At 34.4% G+C, this 20,716-nt stretch overlaps 1 protein-coding gene across 1 annotated transcript; it reads right to left on the bottom strand.

The window, feature by feature from the left end:
• Positions 1 to 6,934: 6,934 nt before the first annotated feature.
• LOC144557597 (subtilisin-like protease SBT5.3) lies at positions 6,935 to 19,310 on the bottom strand. The gene is made up of 11 exons (XM_078306193.1): positions 19,173 to 19,310; positions 18,948 to 19,063; positions 18,729 to 18,826; positions 18,203 to 18,367; positions 13,454 to 13,562; positions 9,804 to 10,017; positions 9,378 to 9,680; positions 9,069 to 9,163; positions 8,483 to 8,725; positions 7,914 to 8,242; positions 6,935 to 7,469 (listed from the first exon to the last, which is right to left on the bottom strand). The coding sequence occupies exons 1-11, from the start codon at positions 19,248 to 19,250 to the stop codon at positions 6,940 to 6,942; spliced, it is 2,280 nt and encodes a 759-aa protein (XP_078162319.1). The 5' UTR covers positions 19,251 to 19,310; the 3' UTR covers positions 6,935 to 6,939.
• Positions 19,311 to 20,716: the final 1,406 nt, after the last annotated feature.

Raw genomic sequence — 20,716 nt, 5'->3', positions numbered from 1 at the left:
ATGTAGATGCGTCTGAGTTGCTTCAAATAATTATGTGGGATTTTCAAATTGAGGGATTTTCAAACCTGATTCTGTGGGAATAGAAGGAACCTGCGATTCCAAATCCAGCCGTTCAATTTTCTTTTAAGTTTCATGCAACAAAAATCATCTGCTTGAGATTCAAATATGAAAAATTTAAAGGTTAGATTTCGAATTGCAGGTTCCTGCTATTCCCACAGAATCACAGCAGATTTATTTCCTTATAACACAGATAGTAGAGCAAGTTCTCAGCGAGCAGAAACAAATTTCTTACAATAACAAAAGGCCACGAAATTTTGAGAAAAAGAAATTCGACGAATTAAGTTTCCGTAATAGAGAGAGAACAATGAGGAGAAAGAATCAGGGTAAATTTGACATTTTGTAAACTTTTTATTACTAAAGAGAGATAGGAAATAGAAAATAAGAATTCCATCACATCATACACATAAGCTGTTTCCTTTTTTCTTTTTTTTTTGAGGAAAATTTTCAAAAAAATACCATATACAAAAGGAAAGTTCAAACGGACATAGCTCAAACAAGAGTTCAAAGGAAATTTTAGTGACCAATTCACACTCTACCTGTATAACTTTTGAAATTGTCAATTTCCCTATAAAAAATATCATATACTTAATCCCCAAAAGAAAAGTTCAAACGGACACAAGCTCAAACAAAACAAAAGGACATGCTCCAGTACATGCAAACTCATGATCCCTTTGTGGAGATTTCTTTTCAGGTCTCAATATTGAGGGATCATGTAAGAAATTTTTAGCTTACTGCTAGGATTTCTGTACCAGATGGGAGCTGCTGGAAACATTTAATCTGAACTTAAAATTGTGAAATTTCATAATCATCTCCCTACCTCGAATGTTTCCCCTTTTCTAACCAATATCCGGATTTGACAAAAAAAAGTAAGCAGATTATGCATAACAAAAGTAAAACCTCATCAGCCAGGAAACAAATACAGAACAAATTATAGAAATCAGATATTATGATATGGCTTCAGACTTCAGTTAATTAACATCACAAATTAGCATGACACAACCAATTGCTGTCTTTTTGCCTACTACTAAAAAAGACAACCCGTTGTATTTCATGTCCGAGACTAATAACAGTTACATCATATAAATATCAGGCAAACTAATGAATCCCTATCATGCACATTTGGAATTGGCGCAGCACCTCTCCTCTGCCATGGATGCGAACAGCTCCACGTACCTTGACCTAATGTAATTTCGTAGCTGAGTACGGGAGGCCACGTAATTTTAGCACCTCTGTGAAGTGCATTTCATCGAGGCTCTTCTTATTGTCCTCCCCTACTCAGCTATGTTTAAATCTGGACACCATTACTTTGACATTTAACGCTGATTGATCAAGGGGTACAGCTTAAACTACTGTCAACAATTCAGAAATTGATGAACTAGTACGGTAACATTTAAGGCAGGTACAAAGGTATTAGGGACTAGTACGTACAAAGGTGCTGTAACTCATGTAATCTTGTGCATCAGATTTAGTCTTTTATCAAAATTAATGATTCTAATTAATTTGAAAAAAAAAAAAGAAATGGAAAAAAGGACAGCAACTCTTTGAAGACCAAACAGAATCAGATTTAATTCATAACAAAAGAGAACTTAAAGGGAAAAGTATGGTAATGACTCTAACTCTAATAATTGAATTTGAACAAACAAAAAGGATGTTCTGAATGCAAAAAAAAATCTGACAATAAAAATATGCGAAAACTGTAGATTTAATAAAAAAAACACCCCGCATGCAAATGCAATGTTTGAACTATTTCCCCAATCCATTACTAAAAGGTTAATTAATATTCAGGACAACCAACATACATAGTGTTCAATATAAAAAAAACAATCAATATTAAACAAAATTAAACGTCTCCTTGCATGCCCTTTTTCTGGGAGTGCGAGCTCTGTACAGTTTTAGTGTCATCACCACAGATACTGCAACTTGTCAGAATGACCTGACTGATGTTTGACTCCAGTTGTATTTTTCTCATCATTATTTTTACCATCATCCTTCCAACTTCATCTTTCTTATTATTCGGGCCTGTTCGGCCGACAAATGGAGATGGGCATGGGCACGGGAATTGAACTGAAAAACACTATTTCTGTGAGAAAAAAAAAATTCAGTTGAACTGAATTTTTTTTTCCCACGTAAACAATGATTCGCTCGAACAGGCCCTTCCTGCAAGCACAAACAAGTTGTTATGGGATTATTTATTTTTCAACAATTTGTTAGTTCAAAACTTCAATTATCAGTTTCTTAGCTACCTACTCACACTCATTAATTACAAGGAAATGTGGTAATTCATTGCCAAAAGAATAAAAAGATTAGGAAGATTGAACATCCAAAAGAACAAAAGTTAAATTTAAATTTGGAAGTATCTAAATAAAAAGGGATAGAGAAAATAATGTGTTTGATAGTAATCACTTTAAAGCATTGTGTTTGGTAGTAATAAAATTAGTAAAATGATGAAGTGTTGAATAAAATACAAATATATTCTCATATAATATATTAACAGTGAAATAGAACAGTGAGTGTAACAAATTAATCTACTTGAGATTTTGTTGGTGCATTAAATTCACGGACGTGCAGAGTTTTTTTTATGGGGTCAACTATTTACTACTTGAGAATTTTAAAATTATTTAATGGTATCACGATTTTATATTATATATTATATATGAGGAGGGTTCAAGTGCCTTCTTTTTTTTGTGCCTCCATCATACCTCCATTTATAAAAACTTTAATAACTCAAAATCAAAATTTAAAAGTCAAAATAAAACCGTTAAATATGATCTACATCATTTTATCTATGGACGTGTAAAAAATTACGACATTCCAACTTTATTTTGATTGTTATCAAGAGCTTGGAAAAAATGTACTAACGTGAATAATTTAGAGACGTTGACTTTTCAACTTATTGATTCATATAGAAACAAAATTGAAATGTGATAAGATTTTATGAGCACATAGAGAAAATAACATAGATTGCATTCAACGGTTTTATTTTGACTTTTAATTTTTATAATTTAAGCTATTCAAGTTTTTAAAAATGGAGGCAGATAGGAAGCATTTCCATCCGCAGACAGCAAGGATTTTCATGCACTACTTTTTCCATAGGGCTACCGTTGGAAATAATGGAGTATGTCCCGCAAAATCATTCACATGGACCCTTCCCTTGAAAATCACATTTCATACCGTGGAAAATACTGTAAATGCTAGTAGTGATATATAAAAACATTTCAATTTACATTAAAAAAAATTAACAAGCAAATCATCAATTTTTTAAATAAATAGATAATCAATTGATCCATTATCTTCATTTAAATCTGCCCTTAACTACATCTATTGTCAAAACTCTAACACACACATAAAATGTTGAATCAGTATAATAACACTAGCCCAAAATTATTTTATAGATTAAAAAATATACTTTAAATTGCATTCTATAATGAAAATAACAACATTATTTTGAAATAAATTAATACTATTCTCATGCATCCAATGTTCCCAAGCGATACATGCAAGTGCCGACATTTTTATTAATATCCAACTTAAAATTTCAAATTTCAAATCTATCCAACTTCCAATATTTTTGATGTGATTTTTACTACACAAGTAATAAATCCTAAATTGCACTCAATTTGGTTGCAAGTGTACAACCTTATCGAGGAGTACTTAGGGATCGTCTCCACAGGGACAAGTCGGAATATTAACTCTAACCTAACAATTTAATGTAGTAAAAGAAAGTAAAAGAAAGTAAAGAGGTTTTTGTTTGTTCAATTGGTTAATTTGATTGCGATTAAATTAAATTAAACTAAAGTCTTAAGGCGAAATTCGGTTTTTAACAAGAATGAGAAATTAGGGTTTCTTAGGGTTCCTATCCACTAGTGTTACGACTAATTGGTTTATTAAATTTGTTCTTTTATTTATGAAGGCACAGTTGGGTGTTGTAGGTACAAAGGGATATCTCTATATTAATATCATCTTTCGATTAGAATAAACGTCACCTCTCGGTACTTGGCTACTCTAATCTAAAGTCATTAAGTTCTTACTGTCCCAATAAATCTAGAAAACTATCTTTCACCTCTCGGTACTTGGCACAATTCTCTAAACTATTAGGTAAAGCCCGTATAAGACACGCGTCACCTCTCGGTACTTAGCCTATCAAATACCCTATTCCTTATGGTCTGGACCTAATATTCAATTTCTCAATTGCAAATACCAAATCCTAGGGTTTCATGTGATTTCGATTAAGTCCTCACAATCAATTAAAATAAAGAATAGATCATAACAAATAACAAGAATATATAGAATAAAACCAATTAAATCATAACAAAAGTTTCAAGTAGAACCCTAATCAATCCTAGAAAAGAATAAAAGAGTTCCAAAGGAAGAAAAGAAAATAATAAAACCGGTTGATCAATGATCTCTCCTCCCTTCTTCTCTCCTCTTGCTATTCCTTGCTTTTCCTTGTTAAAACCCTAGAAATTCTGCCTAAAAAACGTCCCTAATCTGTTCTACAGGTCCCTATTTATAGCCCCCTCTAAAACCTAGAAATAACCAACCAAAAATAGCAAATTCGGACTCTGAACCGACTTAATTGCGGGCCGCAATGTACTGTAGCAGTTAACAGACTGCGCAGAAAAATTCTGAAGAGGTCCTTGCGGGCCGCAATAAAAGTCCTTGCGGGTCGCAATACATTCCTTTTATATTCTCAGGTTGTAGATCTTCTCGTTAGCTTTCCAAAAAGTGGTCACAAGCCTAAATCGGAGTTACGAGTCAAAAGTTATGGCCGTTTTAAGTTCAGACTCTATTTTTGGCTGACTGCTACAGTGCATTGCGGGCCGCAATAACTCCATTTCGGGCCGCAATAAATGTTGGCAGAAGCTCATTTCTTCGTGCTAACTCACCCGTTTTGCTTTGTTAAGGTCCAAACACTTGATTACCTGTAAAACAAACATAACTAGGGCAGTAACTTGAACTTTTGGACATTTCTAACCTAATTAAACCTAATTTAAACTAATTTAACCAAAACTTGGCTTAATTTATATACCTAACCCTAGGTTTAAATAGATACAATTTTGGCTTATCAATTTTTATTAAAAATATTCAAACCGCATCCTAATTATGCGGTTTGGAATTTTTAATCCAACCCGTATAATTAGAATGTGATTTGGGAATTTTCTTTTTAGACCAATCAAATTTGTAGATATATATTATTTTATTTTGTGGTTATTTTTATCGAAAACCTTGAAAGTTTAATCGCCGATAACCCTAAATTAATTTTTATTACAAATAAGTATAATTGATAACTCTGGAATTATAAGACATGCTCGCCAATGCAAAATAATACTTAATAACAAACATCAATTTATTCCCTCAGCAAAAAGAAAGAACAAAAAAATGTTACATAACATATCGAGTAGACAAAACATATTCTGACCATATTAATATGTATAACAAAAAATATTTTCTTGCGGTAGCGAAGGCCCGTGAAAGGAGAAATGGATTGGGCCTTAGCCCTTTGGTGTAGTGTTTGAACTAGGGGTGCAAACGGATCCGATATTATCCGACCGTATCTGAATTCATATCCGACAATTTGATACGGATATCCGAATATCCGTGCGGATACGGGTACGGTTTTAAATTTTAATTATCCGTATCATAATAGTAGATATATACTATATAGTTTAATATATATTATGAAAAAATTTATGTTATTTACCATTATAAGAAGCGGATATCCGTATCCTTATCCGGTTAATATCCGATTCGTATTCGTATCTGTCTAATATCCGATCCGTATCCGTATCCGATCCGTTTGCACCCCTAGTTTGAACTAGTATGTTGGCACTTTCAATTTCACTTTCACTGATACATACAATTGCTAAGTTTGAAAGATTTTACAAAATGAAATCCTTTCACAGATTCACGCTCTCACAAAATATTCAATTCCTTGATTGTCATTGTCTCTCTCTCTCTCTCTCTCTCCTCTATTTTCTCTCCCTTTGTAAAAGCAATTGCATGAATGTACGGGTTGTGAAATTATTACAACATTTGTAATAATTTCACTGTTTTATTCATTTAATATTTTAGTATTTCCTTTAAATTTCCAAGTGAAGCTTTAGAGAGAAAATTCATAGTCTCATAGATAGAATGCAATCAAAGAGATCATAATCTGACTGGAAGGAGAACAAGGTGGATATGAGCGTGTGCCTCATCTCACCTTGTTATATATCTTAATTACAAGGGTGTAGCTGGATTTACATAGACCTCCTTAATTAATTTGATACAGTGTTCATTATTTTGTTATTTCAATTATGCACAGTGCCAATCAAATTTACAAAAATAAATTATTTTAGGCACAAACAATTGATGTAATTATGCCTTCAATGATCAATGGTAGATGAAAGAAACATTCAAGAAACTTTTTGAATAGTCCGAAAAAAAAATCGACCAGAAGATTTAAATATTTAATTTTGGTTTCTCTAGGAACTGGTCAGTACTGATAAAAACAGAGAGCTTTTGGAGGAAGAGAAAAACAAGAACACAATTATCTTTTTATAAACTCTTAAACAATTTTTCTTCTCTTACTTTGCAACTGAGATACAATTATTTATTTATAGCCTTAGACATGACTCTTAAAATTCGTACAGTAATTAAAACAAAAATAGAATTCAAAACAACTCAAAACAGAATACATAGTAGCATAGTAAATTCTGACCCTTTGGTACTAAAACTGCCATAACTTATTGTGGGAACTCCAAACGACTTGAAACTTGAACCATCTGAATCTAAACTCGAAAACACATAAAATACATAATTTATTTGTCCATAATGACCTAAATTTTCCCCTTCAACTCCACATTTCATATAGCCTTAAAATCTGTCTCAGTTTTGAGTTTAATCTTTAACAAGTACAGCCACAGGACTTCTTACATGCCGTATTCCATCTGACCAAGTAATGCTTCCGAATACATAGTCAGAGCTAGGGGTATCCACATGAAAAGTTACCTTAAATTTCATCTCTTTACCGGCGCCTAACTTTAAACAATCAGGCTCCACCTTGACTTGAATACCACTCGGTTCCTCAACTGTTACAGTGTATGTACCCGCGGGACCGACATTTTTAACTGTGCGGGCTACTGTTACTGAGCCTGTGAGGTTATAAATTGTAAATGAGGGGTAGTTGAAGTCCTTAATATCTTGACTATTTGAAGGGCATTGATAGCCCGGCTCGAATAATGATAGTTGGGTTGAGTTGTAGCCAAGAGAGCAAAAAAAGTTCAAATAGTCGGTCGAGTTGAGGTCATAAATCAATCCCGGATCTGCTGCTGCATTTGGGTTCACATGGCCCGACCCGTAGCTGAATGGTGTGGCAGTTATAAACGATGAGTTTAAGATATTCTTTCCCTGATTATCTTTGATTGATGCTGCAATATTTTGTTTTTAAAGAAAAATAACCCTTTGTAAGTAATATAAATTGAAGCACCTAAAGGGAAAAAGTTATCAATATAATTTTTCGGTTAGCATAACAATTTCAGCAATGGGGAAAAAAAGAACAGGAAATAGGGTTTTTTGCAGAAAGTTAAACCACCATATAAAATTTATAAAATAAACACTTGAAGATAACAAAAGTACATATCTATTATTTCTGACGAGGATGATTGTTTGGTCCTTCGAGCATAGCTCAGGACCTCAAATAAAATTATTATTTCAAAGGAATTTTATTTCAGAACTATCGTAAAAATGATAGATGCGTACATTGCATGGCATGATCCATTTGGTGAGAAAAGGAATTTTCATGCAAAATCCACCAGACTAATAACTCAATGCATATTGCGTCCAACAAAAAAATAGCAGAATTTTTGTATTACCAGTGGTCATAATAGCTGATCGGATGGCTGCTGGGGACCAATGAGGGTAGAGAGTGTGGAGAAGACCAACAATCCCTGATATGTGGGGGCATGACATGGACGTACCAGACACAAAGTTGAATTTTACACGGCGTTTATCAAAGTCCCGATTAGTTGGTGAAGTTGCCTCAGTGTATGCTGCTAGAACAGTGACACCTGGGGCCGTTATATCAGGCTTCAAGATTCCAGGGGTAATTGAATTTGGCCCTTGAGACGAAAATGAAGCCATATACGGTGCCGGCATTGTGTTGAGTACAGTTTCTGGTTTTGTTACATAACCAAGTACCTCACTGTAATTTAGTGAGCCTGATGTTAGCTTTATGGTTATTTTATCCATCCGTAAAAAAAAAAAAAAAAAAAAAAAAAAAAAAAAAAAAAAATCTAGTTCAGTAAAGAAAAATTAACACAAGATGACATCTGATCACTATGCATATATAGTATGTATTGATTTGAGGTTATATGCTTTGTGCTATACCTCAAAAGTACCAAGTAAAATCTAACAACATTCAACTCATATGATATGTACAAACCTGTTTGATTTGAGGTAAGATGACAAAGTTTGACTGTCAGAGTAGGTAATTGCAACGGCCGGAAGAACGTGTTCATTAGGAATGATATCATTGCCGGAGATGTTAGTATTAATCAGGACCATACCCACTCCACCAGCTTCCAAAACAACTTCTCCTTTAGTAATCGGATTCAATCCTCTTGTGCAAATCACTATTGAACCGTTAACCTTAGCAGAATCTAACGAACCATTGAGGCATAGCCGACTGCCATATAATATTCATACATAGCATAATGTTAATATATAGTAGATTTCTATACTGAGAACAGCTGCATGCTCAAGTTATATGTCGAGTTAAGAACTGTCTATAAAATTTTGCCACGTAATATATATCTGTATCTCAACTTCTGATGTCATGATTGGTAGTCTCATTTTTGTTTCTATTTGCTTGATTTTGTATAAACCTTTTGTATTCATGTTTGCTGATTTTGTGCGTTTGCTACAGTATTTTGGAGAATGGTGGTATTGCTTGTCAGTAGCTTTGTTGGAATTTTTATGTACTACTTTATATTAATAAAATTTATTACTGTAACAATAAAAAGTCTTACGCCTCAAATTCTGTTGAATTGGCCGCACGAGCATCTGTTGACATGATAATTGGGTATTTTCCGTGTGCTAAATTTGTTGATGAGAGACTCAGACCCTAAATTTTTAAAAAGGCATCCAGGTTAAGAGTAACAAATGTTAAATTTATTATAAGCTATTATGAAACCAAATTGAAATCAAATAATTTATTATCACACTGACTTAATTGATTGCAAGTAATAGTGCACAAGGACAGATCTTTTTTATGGTAGCTTAACTAGCATATCCATAATGGAATTAAAATCTGAATAAACATACATATTTCCATTTACCTTCAGGGTTGTGTTACCAAAATAAAGATAGGCAGGGAACTCCCGATCCATTGTGCTAGCTGCCACTGTGAATATCCATGGTGCCAGATTAGTAACCGTTCCAGCTGTAGGGCCTGAGTTACCGGCCGAGCAGACAACTTTTATGCCGTTCTTGACTGCATGAAATGACCCAATGGCAATCACGTCATTGAAATAATCCCTTGGTCTCCCACCCAGCGACACAGACACGACATGAACACCATCAGAGATAGCTGCCTCAAAAGCTGCAAGGATGTCGGCCCCAAAACATCCAGGCCAGCATACCTATATTGGTAAGAGCAGACATAAGCATATACAGAAGCATTAGGAAGATATACCCTGTTTCCATTTTTTTTTTTTTTATCTTTGCCCAAGTATGATGTGAACAATGAAACAAAATTAACAAACCTTGTAAGCTGCGACACGAGCATGGGGCGAACCCCCTTTAGCCGTGCCACTACCATAGCCAAAGAAACTCGCATTGGCCACAAATGTTCCACCAGCCGTTGAAAGAGTATGAGTCCCATGGCCATCAATGTCGCGAGGTGTCTGAAATGATATGTTTAGTGGCCCCACATATGCCTCATATCCCTTATTAAAATATCTCGCACCAATCAACTTTCTGCAAAAAAATATGTATGATAAACCCTCTTCAAGGTTGTACCATGTACAATTAATTGTACATATACAGCTAGCAAGCCATTACATACAGAGGCGGATACAAGTTAAAGTTAATGGGGGTCAATTGACCCCCATTCATTTTCAATTTTTTGTAATTATACATGACTTTCTACGTAATTCAGAGTAACCTGTTGTTGGTACTGTAAAATTGACATCCATACGTAGCGTGAAAATTTTATATAATTGATCCTCATTTATGTTTGACTCTCATAACTTAAGAGTCTAGCTCCGCCGCCCCTAATTACATACCATGGATGCAGGAACTAAAATAGTCTTCGAATGATTATTTTTCATGCCTAATTCAAATCCCAAGTGAACCGGGTCTATACTCTAAAAATTGATGTCATTGTAGCAAGATGTGCATGACGAAGTCAGCCCCATTTTTTACAACCGAACAAAAGATGTTGTGTTCTTGATGCTGATTTATTTTTTCTCTATTTTTTTTAATTTGAACATTTTTGTTCTTTTTTTTCATTTGAACAGTTTGAGGGCATAAAACTTATGCTTACAGAACAAGATGCCAAGACAAAACATGCCAACTTGGAACAAAATGTGGAAATTTAAATTGACCTGCAAATATGAGAAACTTCATGGACAATTTGAATATTTTGAAAGAGAGAGAGAGAGAGAGAGAGGGAAAAAAAAAAAAAACTACGCCACACAGATTTGAGCTATTTTGGCTGCAAAATATGGAGGCCCATGCAATTTTACAGCGGGGTTTGACACAACAGGTGGGGGGTGGAGATTCGATCCAACAGTTTGATCAGATAGTTACAAACATGCTTGATGGAGTTGCACGATTGGCATACAGGAAATTTCAGTGAGATAGAAGCTCAATTCATTTATTGTAAAAAGGCTCTGTTATTATTTAATCAAATTGAGGAACATCAAAATTTGGCACAGCATGAGTTTTTGTTGCGCAATAAAAATAGAGAACGGATCTATATGTTGGCCAATTTTATTGAAACTAAGTGGAAGCAAAGATCCACTTGCAATTGCAATTGGTTGAAAAGCGGGGACAAAAACACAAAGTTTTTTCACGCTTTTGCGTCAGCTAGAAGCACAAAAAATGCCATTACTCAAATAATTCATGAACATGCACAAATAACAAATGAGGAGACAATCAGGAGCCTATTTAAGCAACACATGGAAGGTCTCCTTGGCTCAAGCAATCAGGTATTGGATTCAACCCGATAGCACCTGTGGATCTTTCTTTCATGCAAGAACAGTTCACACCTGAAGAGGTGTATGGTGCAGTTTTGAGTTTGGCTAAGCATATGACATCGGGGCCGGATAGGTTGCCTAATGAATTTTTACAAGCACATTGGCCGGATCTAAAACTTTGGGTGATGAACATCTTTGACCGATTCTTTCACATTACCTTGCATTTGAGGGAAATAAATAAGGCAAACATAGTGATGATTCCGAAAAAAGAAGCCTCTGAGATGGTGAATGATTTTAGACCCACTAGCATAATTAATGTGATCCCTAAGCTAATTTCTAAAGTGGTGGCAAATCGGATAAGACAGGTTCTACCCGACCTTATCTCTTCTCATCAAACAGCCTTCATTGGAGGCCAGCAAATTGCTGAAATTTAAATGCTACAAGGGGGATATTGCACCACATAAAATCCACTACAGATTCGGACATATTCGCAAAGCTAGACTTTGCAAAATCCTTCGACTCAGTGAGTTGGTCTTTTCTTCAACGGGTTTTAGAGAGTCATGAATTCCCTAGCCGGACCATTAAGTGGATTATGGAAATGCTACAGATGACATCTTCGAGGGTAGTCATAAATGGAGAGGCTTCTGAATATTTCGAGTATCGTAAGGGGTTGAGACAAGGGGATCCATTATCCCCAATGCTCTTCAACTTAGTTGTGGATGTGTTACAACAGCTCATAGGTGTGGTAAATGAGGGGGTGAAAGAGCCAATTTCAAGCAAGTTGGAGGACTCGGTAATGGTTTTTCAATATGCCGATGATATGGCAATCATAGCCAATGTTCATAGAACAACAATAATTACACTAAAGATCATTTTGAGGCTTTTAGTGCAATTTCGGGCCTTCAAATAAATTACAACAAAAGTACCTTGGTGCCTTTAAATATTGCACAAGAGGAGCTAGCCATTATCAGTGACATCATGGGTTACAAGACCACAAGTTTCCCGGTGAGTTACCTCGGCATGCCTTTGACGGTAGTGCGACCGAATCGTCAACATTTAATGCCCTTGTTGGAAAGAATGGAGAAGAGGTTAGAGGGGTGGCAAAGGAAGCTAATTCAAGGGCAGCCGGCTACAATTGGTACACTCAGTTTTACCAACAATCCCAATATATTACATGGCGTGTTTTATGCTCCCGAAATGGGTGATTGTGAGAATGAACCTAATTAGAAGATCTTTCCTTTGGGGTAAAAATGAGGGATCAAGGAAGGGGGTCTCACTAACAAATTGGGCAATAGTTTCCTTGCCTAAAGTTTGGGGCGGTATGAGGGTAGCCGGCTTGGAGATTAGAAATGTGGCTTTAGTACTAAGATGGTGGTGGAGGGCCTACGCGGAGCCACATGCGCTTTGGACCGTGGTGATTACAAAAATCAAATGGAAGAGACATTACATGCAGGGCCCTAAACTTTGGACATCTCAAGGTCCGTCTTTTTGGGGCCTATTAGTTAAAATAAAACATGTTTTTCACTGGAACACATTGGCAAGTGGGAGATAGTATGGCCGTGTCTTTTTGGCTTGATTCTTGGGGAGAAACACTCTTGGTATCTCAAGATACCAAACCGCATTACCCAACAATTTCACTTAGAGATGCGGCACCAGTTCTGAGCATGGTGCTCCTGATCTAACTCTATCTCTAAATATAGAGTTCACAACATAGTCGGCACTACATCTATTATTCATTTGCCCATTTGCCACATATACTTGGTACTCGGTGCTATCAATCCTAAGATGCGGAATTATGCACCAGGCGATCATGATGTAGCAGGTTTGGGAACTGTCGTCTGATATGGCATGGCAGGGAACTGATACGTATGTAAAGAAAAATTGGGCCACTTTTTTTGCTTCAACGTGCTGGGTATTTGTGGAAACACCACAATGAAGTCGTTTTTGGGGGAAGGAAAACGCGTCCTGAAGTGCTGGCACAACGAGTGGTGCAAGATGCGAGGTTATGGATTCAGTATGCATGAGTGTGGTACAAAATTTAATTTGATAGTTTAAGAGTTCAGCTTATCTAACAGCTTTTTGATGTATTTATTTTTCTAAGTTCTGATACACTAGATTGTGAGGTATGTTTCAAATGTTGTAAAACAACTTTTATTTATTCAATGTAGAACTTGACAGGTGCTGTCAAGTTTAAAAGAGAGAGAGAGAGAGACTTGTTACAAGTGAAGGTGGCATCAAACTCATTCTGGCAAATTCCTTTCCACTCACTTGGGACATCAGCCATTCCATCATCTGCAAAGCTTTTTGATTCTGGCCATACACCTACAAATAAATCATCGCACAAAAATAAAATGGTCCTCTAATTTCAAAAGTTAGAAAAAAATGATTTATATAAAAACTAATTACATTGATGTAAAAGATGATGATGATGATGATGATGATGATAATAACAATAATAATAATAACAATAACAATAATAACAATAACAGTAACAGTAACAGTAACAATAATATGGAAGATGACAGTGCAATTTGGCATTTGGATTTCAAGGAATTGATGAATTTTAAAAGTGTCTTTGAAACTTCAGCATTTTTTATGCCTTACACTCAATAATAGAATATAGGGATAATTTATTAAAGGAGCAATAATATGAAGAGGTTCTCCAAATTGCATTTTCTGTACTGATGGCAAAAATATTAATCATCTATTTTCTTGATATAGTTATGTGACATAATTAAGGTACTTTAATGCATATAATTATAGTTATAACATAAAAGTTAATTAATGCTCAGGATATAGATATTGTCTAAAGTGCTTGTTTATCTTTGCCAAGTGACCAATTAGTTTTTTTGTTCAAACTTTGTTGGCAGATTTATTATGCGTTTATGAACAGAAAGGAATAGAAGAATATTTCAGGGTGTTGGCCTGTTGGTAGGGCTGCTAATGAGTCGAGCCGGCTCGCGAATCAATGAGGTGAGCGGCTCAATATATCATAACAAATCGGACTCAAAACTAAAAAATGCCCCCACTAGACTCGGCTCACGTTTGAAAGAAAAAAGCTCGGCTCAGCTCGGCTCGGCTCGGCTCGACTCATGTAAACCTTTGGCTCGACTCACGAGTCGGCTCATATTACATGTTAAAAAAATGATCATTTAATTATTTTAAAGAAATGATTGAAGTGAGATAGAGGTATTCTAGTGACTTTAAATTACATGTTGAAAAGCTTTGATTATTTTTTAAAGATATGATCTAAAGAAATTTGAAAAAAAATCATTTTTTTTAAATAATTTCAAAATGCCGGCTCATATTATATGTTGAAAACTTTGAAATTTGAAAAAGAAAAAAATTTGAAATCTGAAAAATTTTGAAATCTGAAAATTTTGAAATTTGAACAAATTTGAAATCTGAAAAATTTTGAAATCTGAAAAATTTGAAATATGAAAAAATTTGAAATCTGAAAAAAATTGAAATATGAAAAAATTTGAAATCTGAAAAAATTTTGAAATCTGAAAAATTTTGAAATCTGAAAAAATTTGAAATCTGAAAAAATTTGAAAACTGAAAAATTTGAAATCTGAAAAAATTGAAATCTGAAAAATTTTGAAATCTGAAAATTTTGAAATCTGAAAAATTTGAAATATGAAAAAATTTGATCTGAAAAATTTGAAATCTGAAAAAATTTGAAATTTGGAATTTGAACTTTTTCCAAATTTCATTTTTTTTTTAAATTTGAAATTTTTTCAGATTTCTAATTTTTTTTCTTTTTCAAATTTCAATGTTTTTCAACATGTAATATGAGTTGGCATTTTGAAATTATTTTAAAAAAATGATCATGTTTTCAAATTTTTTAGATCATTTCTTTATAAAAATAATCAAAGTTTTTCAACATGTAATTTAAAGTCACAAGAATATCTCTATTCCACTTCGATCATTTCTTTAAAATAGTTAAATGATCATTTTTTCAACATGTAATATGAGACGGCTCACGAGCCGAGTCGAGCCAAGTGCTTACATGAGCCGAGCCGAGCTGAACTTTTTTCTATTAAAAGTGAGCCGAGTTAGAGCCGAATCATTTTGCTTCTGTCATTGAGCCGAGCCGAGTTTGAGCCGAACCTTAATCATTAGTTGCCAACAGGCTGTTGGGTGCTCTTCTCATTTCAGCCTAATCAATTTGCCCTATTTCTGAGTTATTTTAGTAGAGAGAGCAATACCAATGTTTTTGTTAAGTACTGGGTCTATTATGTAAAAGAGAGATATTTGGAACTCTTTTGATATTTTCTCCAGCAAGCTCTATAATGAAAAGAGAGTACAGGTACGGATATGTTTGCTGCACAACAGTTGTTTGTGATATTGTCTACGTAAAATTGTTGCTGGTACAAGATCCCTATCACAGGGGGGGGATAGAGAGAAGAAAATACAACTATTGATGCATTAGTTTTTAGTTTATATATATTATATGTGTACATGAAGAGTTAGGTGGCTGAATTGTCTTTTTTTGAATTTGCTGTTTCATGGTTATTTAGTTTGGTTGTATATGGATGCAGTTAGGATGGCAATTGGCCAATTCCTGAGTAGCATGATGTAGTTGGGTTTTCTATTATGCGTGTTGTATAGGGTGCCTACCAACCTTTTGTCTGTTTATTCGATTTGTATCATATTCGATTGATAAGATACATATGGATAGTAAACTTTTCTGTTAGCTTATTGGGATGGATATGAGTAAGTTTTTCGTTAGCTTAACGGGTAAATTAAACTACGGATAAAGACTATTTTGTATCCATTTTCTATGAAAATTAATTATAAAAATTTTAATTATACATATCTATATATATTTCATATGGAGATGAGGCATGACTGTTGATGAATAAACTTAATTTGTCATTAAATTCGTGACTGCACAGTGGACAGATTTAAGGCTGTTTTAAATGATAATTTGAAAGGGCAATTCTACATCATTATGGACAAATAAGAAGTCTATCTGACGTGTCTTGGAGTCTAGTTTCTGATAGTTCAAGTCTCAAGTCGTTTGGAGTTCCTTAAAATAAGTTATGGCAGTTTTAGTACCAAAGGGTTAGAATTTACTGTGCTGCACTGTTTTCTGTTTTGAGTTGTTTTGAATTATGTTTTGTTTTAATTACTGCACGAGTTTTAAGAGTCATGTTTAAGGCTATAAATAGACTTGTATTCTGTTGTAAGAAGGTAAGAGAAAAAATACAAAAGATAGTTTGAATAATAAAAGAGTTATTTGAGAATTGTCTCTCTTCCCTCCACTGAAATATATATTTATTATTACTAACAATGACATGGTATAGTTTTATTCAAGATCCAAATATAAATATGATATAATTCTAAATGTGTTTTTTTTTATTCATTTTCCAACCGTTGATCCAAATTTTCACGAGACAACTTAAACATCTTTATGGTTTGGTAATTTCTCAAATTTTCATAAGCCATATTAATTATATTCATTCATTTATCGCTTTAGAGCCATACAAAAATTAATCATTCCATGACTCCATATCATTATTCATTTTTTTCTTCTTTTCTCTTGTTAATATTTTATTGAAAGCCCAAAAAGAGATATCAATAGCACCATTTTATCCATTTACCTAACTCATATTGTATTCTATAAGACAGATACTGGTAAGATTTTTTTTTATTAACTTAATAGATATGAATATAAAAATACTTCCACCTGATCCGAATCATACCCATCGTACCCATTAACACATGAACCTAAATAATACTATGCTCATTAGTACATACTATATAGAATTTTTTTGTAAGCATAAAGATGCCTCTGGTTTAAGAATTTTTTCTTATTTTCTTCGTTGCCTTTAATTGAATTTCTTGCTGAAATTGGTGTTGAGCTCTGCATGTGCCAATAGTACAGGTACGGATCTGTTTGCTGCACAACAGTTGTTTGTGATATTGTCTACGTAAAATTGTTGCTGGTACAAGATCCCTATCACAGGGGAGTAGAGAGAAGAAAATACAACTATTGATGCATTAGTTTTGAGCTTATATATATTATATGTGTACATGAAGAGTTAGGTGGCTGAACTGTCTTTATTGAATTTGCTGTTTCATGGTTATTTAGTTTGGTTGTATATGGATGCAGTTAGGATGGTAATTGCTGAATAGCACCCTTTTGTCTGTCTATTCTATTTGTATCATATTTAATTGATAAGACATGTGGATAATAAACTTTTCTGTTAGCTTTTCACGATGGATATGAGTAAATTTTTCGTTAGCTTAACGGGTAAATTAAACTACAGATAAAGACTATTTCGTATTCATTTTCTATTTTCTATGGAGTAATTATAAAAAAATAAATTATACATATCTATATATATTTCATATGGAGATGAGACGTGACATGCATGGTATAGTATTATTCATGATCCAAATATAAGTATGATATAATTCTAAATGTGTTTTTTTTTATTCATTTTCCAACCGTTGATCCAAATTTTCATGAGACATCTTAAACATCTTTATGATTTGGTACTTTCTCAAATTTTCATAAGCCATATTAATTAGAGCCATACAAAAATTAATCATTCCATGACACCATATCATTATTCATTTTTTCTTCTTTTATCTTGTTTTGAAAAATATTTTATTGAAAGCCCAAAAAGGAATATCAATAGCACCATTTTATCCATTTACCTGACTCATATTGTATTCTATAAGATAGGTACTGGTAAAAAAAAATTTAGCTTGTTAGAATTTTTTTTATTAACTAATTAATAGATATGGATATAAAAATACTTCCACCCGATTCGAATCATACCCATTGTACCCATTGACGCCCATTAACACATTAACGTAAAGAATACTATGCTCATTAGTATATAGAATTTAAAATGAGTAATTACTGCTGAGCATATCATTATCCAATTATATTTAATATTGCCGAACAATTACAAAAAAAAAAGGAAAAAGGAATGTAACTGGTACCTGAATCAAGATTTCCAATAATAGTGTCTTTACCATACCCTGCTTTGCTCCAGAGGGAATTTGAATTGACATTTCCATCACTTTCTAGACCTAGAAATTGCCAGGATCTAGTAGTATGAAGCTCGTATTCTCTGCTTGGAAACACTGATACCACCCCTGGTAACTCTGCAACAAATTATGCAATTCTGGTGTTATTTTTTGTTTATTTATTTTCCTGTAAATTACTGTATTTTAATATATTACTGGGGCTGTTTTATCTTGTGTCCTGAAAAGAGATATCCTTTACATAGAATTTAGTATCACTGTTTTTGAGTACTTTTTATTTTTTCTAAAGTCGCGGAAAATTTTGATGAAATTTTTTTTACATTGAATATCTCCAAAATGATGAAAATTTTGATGAAAAATAAATAATGATTTACTGAGAGGAATGTGCTTCGGACCCTCCACATCAAAGAAAAAAATAACAAATTAAACAGTTTAGCTATTAAAATGAAGGAATAAGTGATGAAGATGGAGAAATATATACTTGATATCTTGTTTGCTGTTTCCTCGTCAATTGTCGCAGCAAAACCATTAATGTGTTGTGTATACGAGTAAAATATTGCCTTTTTTGCTGCTTTCGGGCTGCATATTAAAATTTTGCAAACATCACCAACTGCTAAATTAAGCAACCCATTTTCTAATATTAACAAAGATTATGCATTTTTTTTTGTTCAAATTTTAACGTATGGATGTATTTGCTTACCTTCCCAAAATCGATCCTAAGAGCTTACAGTGAGATTTGGCTACTCTTGCATAATGTAATGCCTGGTTGCTACCAGCAAGAAGACGTGGCGGTTCGCCAAGATACACAATGTATGGCTACATCAGAAATTAACGTGTGAAATGAAATGGTTAAGTTTGATAATATACATTTTTCTTTTAAATTATGGAGAGATTAATGAAGAAGAGGATGATTTAAACTCTGTACCACTTTATCAGTAGCTATGGCATTTTCTTTCAAAAGGAAGAATGAGATCACAGCAAACCAGACAAATTTGTAACCCATCTCTCTCTCCCTCTCTCTACACCTTGATTGTGTGTTTTAGTTGAGAGATTGAACAGGACTGCAGAGCTTTGTTTTTGGTCCTGCATTTTATAGCCTAGTATGTTGATTTGAAGACAATTAACGGGTCCACCCCGTTTTGCATTTACAATCGGCAAGAAAATCAAACCGTTGGCATTGATGCCTTTTGCCATCGGTAAGATGGTCAACAGATGGTGTTTTACTTATTTACCATCGGTAAACAATCAGGTCCGTTGGTCTGCTGCTTTAATTAAAAGGTGACTTTGCCTTTTCCCATCGGTATAAGTTGAGACCGATGGTGCTTGCATTTACTTGATTTCAATTAAAGCAGCTGCCGCGCGCAACTTTTCTTGGTGAGCCCATTTCGCAAATTGAATTAGATTGAGAGAAGCTTCTCTCTGATCTCTATTGCCTCTTCACTAAGTCATTTAGGGTTTTGTTCTCTTCTCCTTGAAATTTGTAAGAGAGTGTGTGAGAGAGTGCTATTGAGAATTTTAATTTCTTTGTACTTGTAAGGCTATTTGATTTAGTGGATTTGTGCCGTATCTCCTGTGGTTTTTTTTCGAAAAAGTTTCCACGTAAAATCTTGTGTCTTCTCTATTTGCTTGTGCTTGATTGCTTGTTGTCTTGATTTCTCTTGTGATCCATTTATTTGCTCACCTCTATTTTGTCCCAACAGAAAGTTGTATCTAGCAGTTATTTTAATGATCATTAATACTTACAATTAATTAATTCTAATTAGGAGAATTGAAAAAGAGCACCAAATTCTCACTACAGCAAAATGAATCATCTGTGACCGATAGTTGGGACTGGTCCAGTCGCCGGATGCAGAAAATCCTCAAAAAATATTAAAAAAGAAAGAAAGCAGGGACGGATTTGATCCAGATCCTTCTGGGACCGGCGCCCTCACCTTCTCGGACCGATTTTGGCCCGGTCCCATAAGGGTCCTGAAAAACGCACCCCCTCTCCCGCGTTTTGTGATAGATTTTCCGAAAAAAAAACAAAAACAAAAAAATAAAAAAGATGGAAAGATTGGCGCCGCCTCCTCTCAGTTCGACCATCGACGCACGCCTCTCCGCTCGACCACCGGCCACCTTCTCTCCGCTCGACCACCGATCGCCTCCTCTCTTCCCTCTCCGTTCGACCACCGATCATCTCCTCTCCGCGCGCTAGGCCACCGATTCAACTCTCAAAGCCTGACCTCTAAGCCTGTGCCTGTGCGCCCCTCAAAGCCTGACCTCTATTGCTGCTCCTCAAGTTCGATTCACCCCCCTCTTTCTTCTTTCTTTCATCCTTCTTAGCTCGATTCCAGGCAACAAATTGTGAACATGAAATTGATTGATTAGCTTCAGCTCACCCAGATATGATTATATATTAAAATTTAATATTGTCAGGTCTCTTGGGCAAGAGATTTTTGTTTCTTACATAGTCCATTCAACTCCTGAGGT

Source organism: Carex rostrata, chromosome 7 (assembly GCF_964058835.1).
Source record: "Carex rostrata chromosome 7, lpCarRost1.2, whole genome shotgun sequence".
NCBI lineage: Eukaryota > Viridiplantae > Streptophyta > Magnoliopsida > Poales > Cyperaceae > Carex > Carex rostrata.
This window is presented reverse-complemented; position numbering and strand designations above follow the sequence as displayed.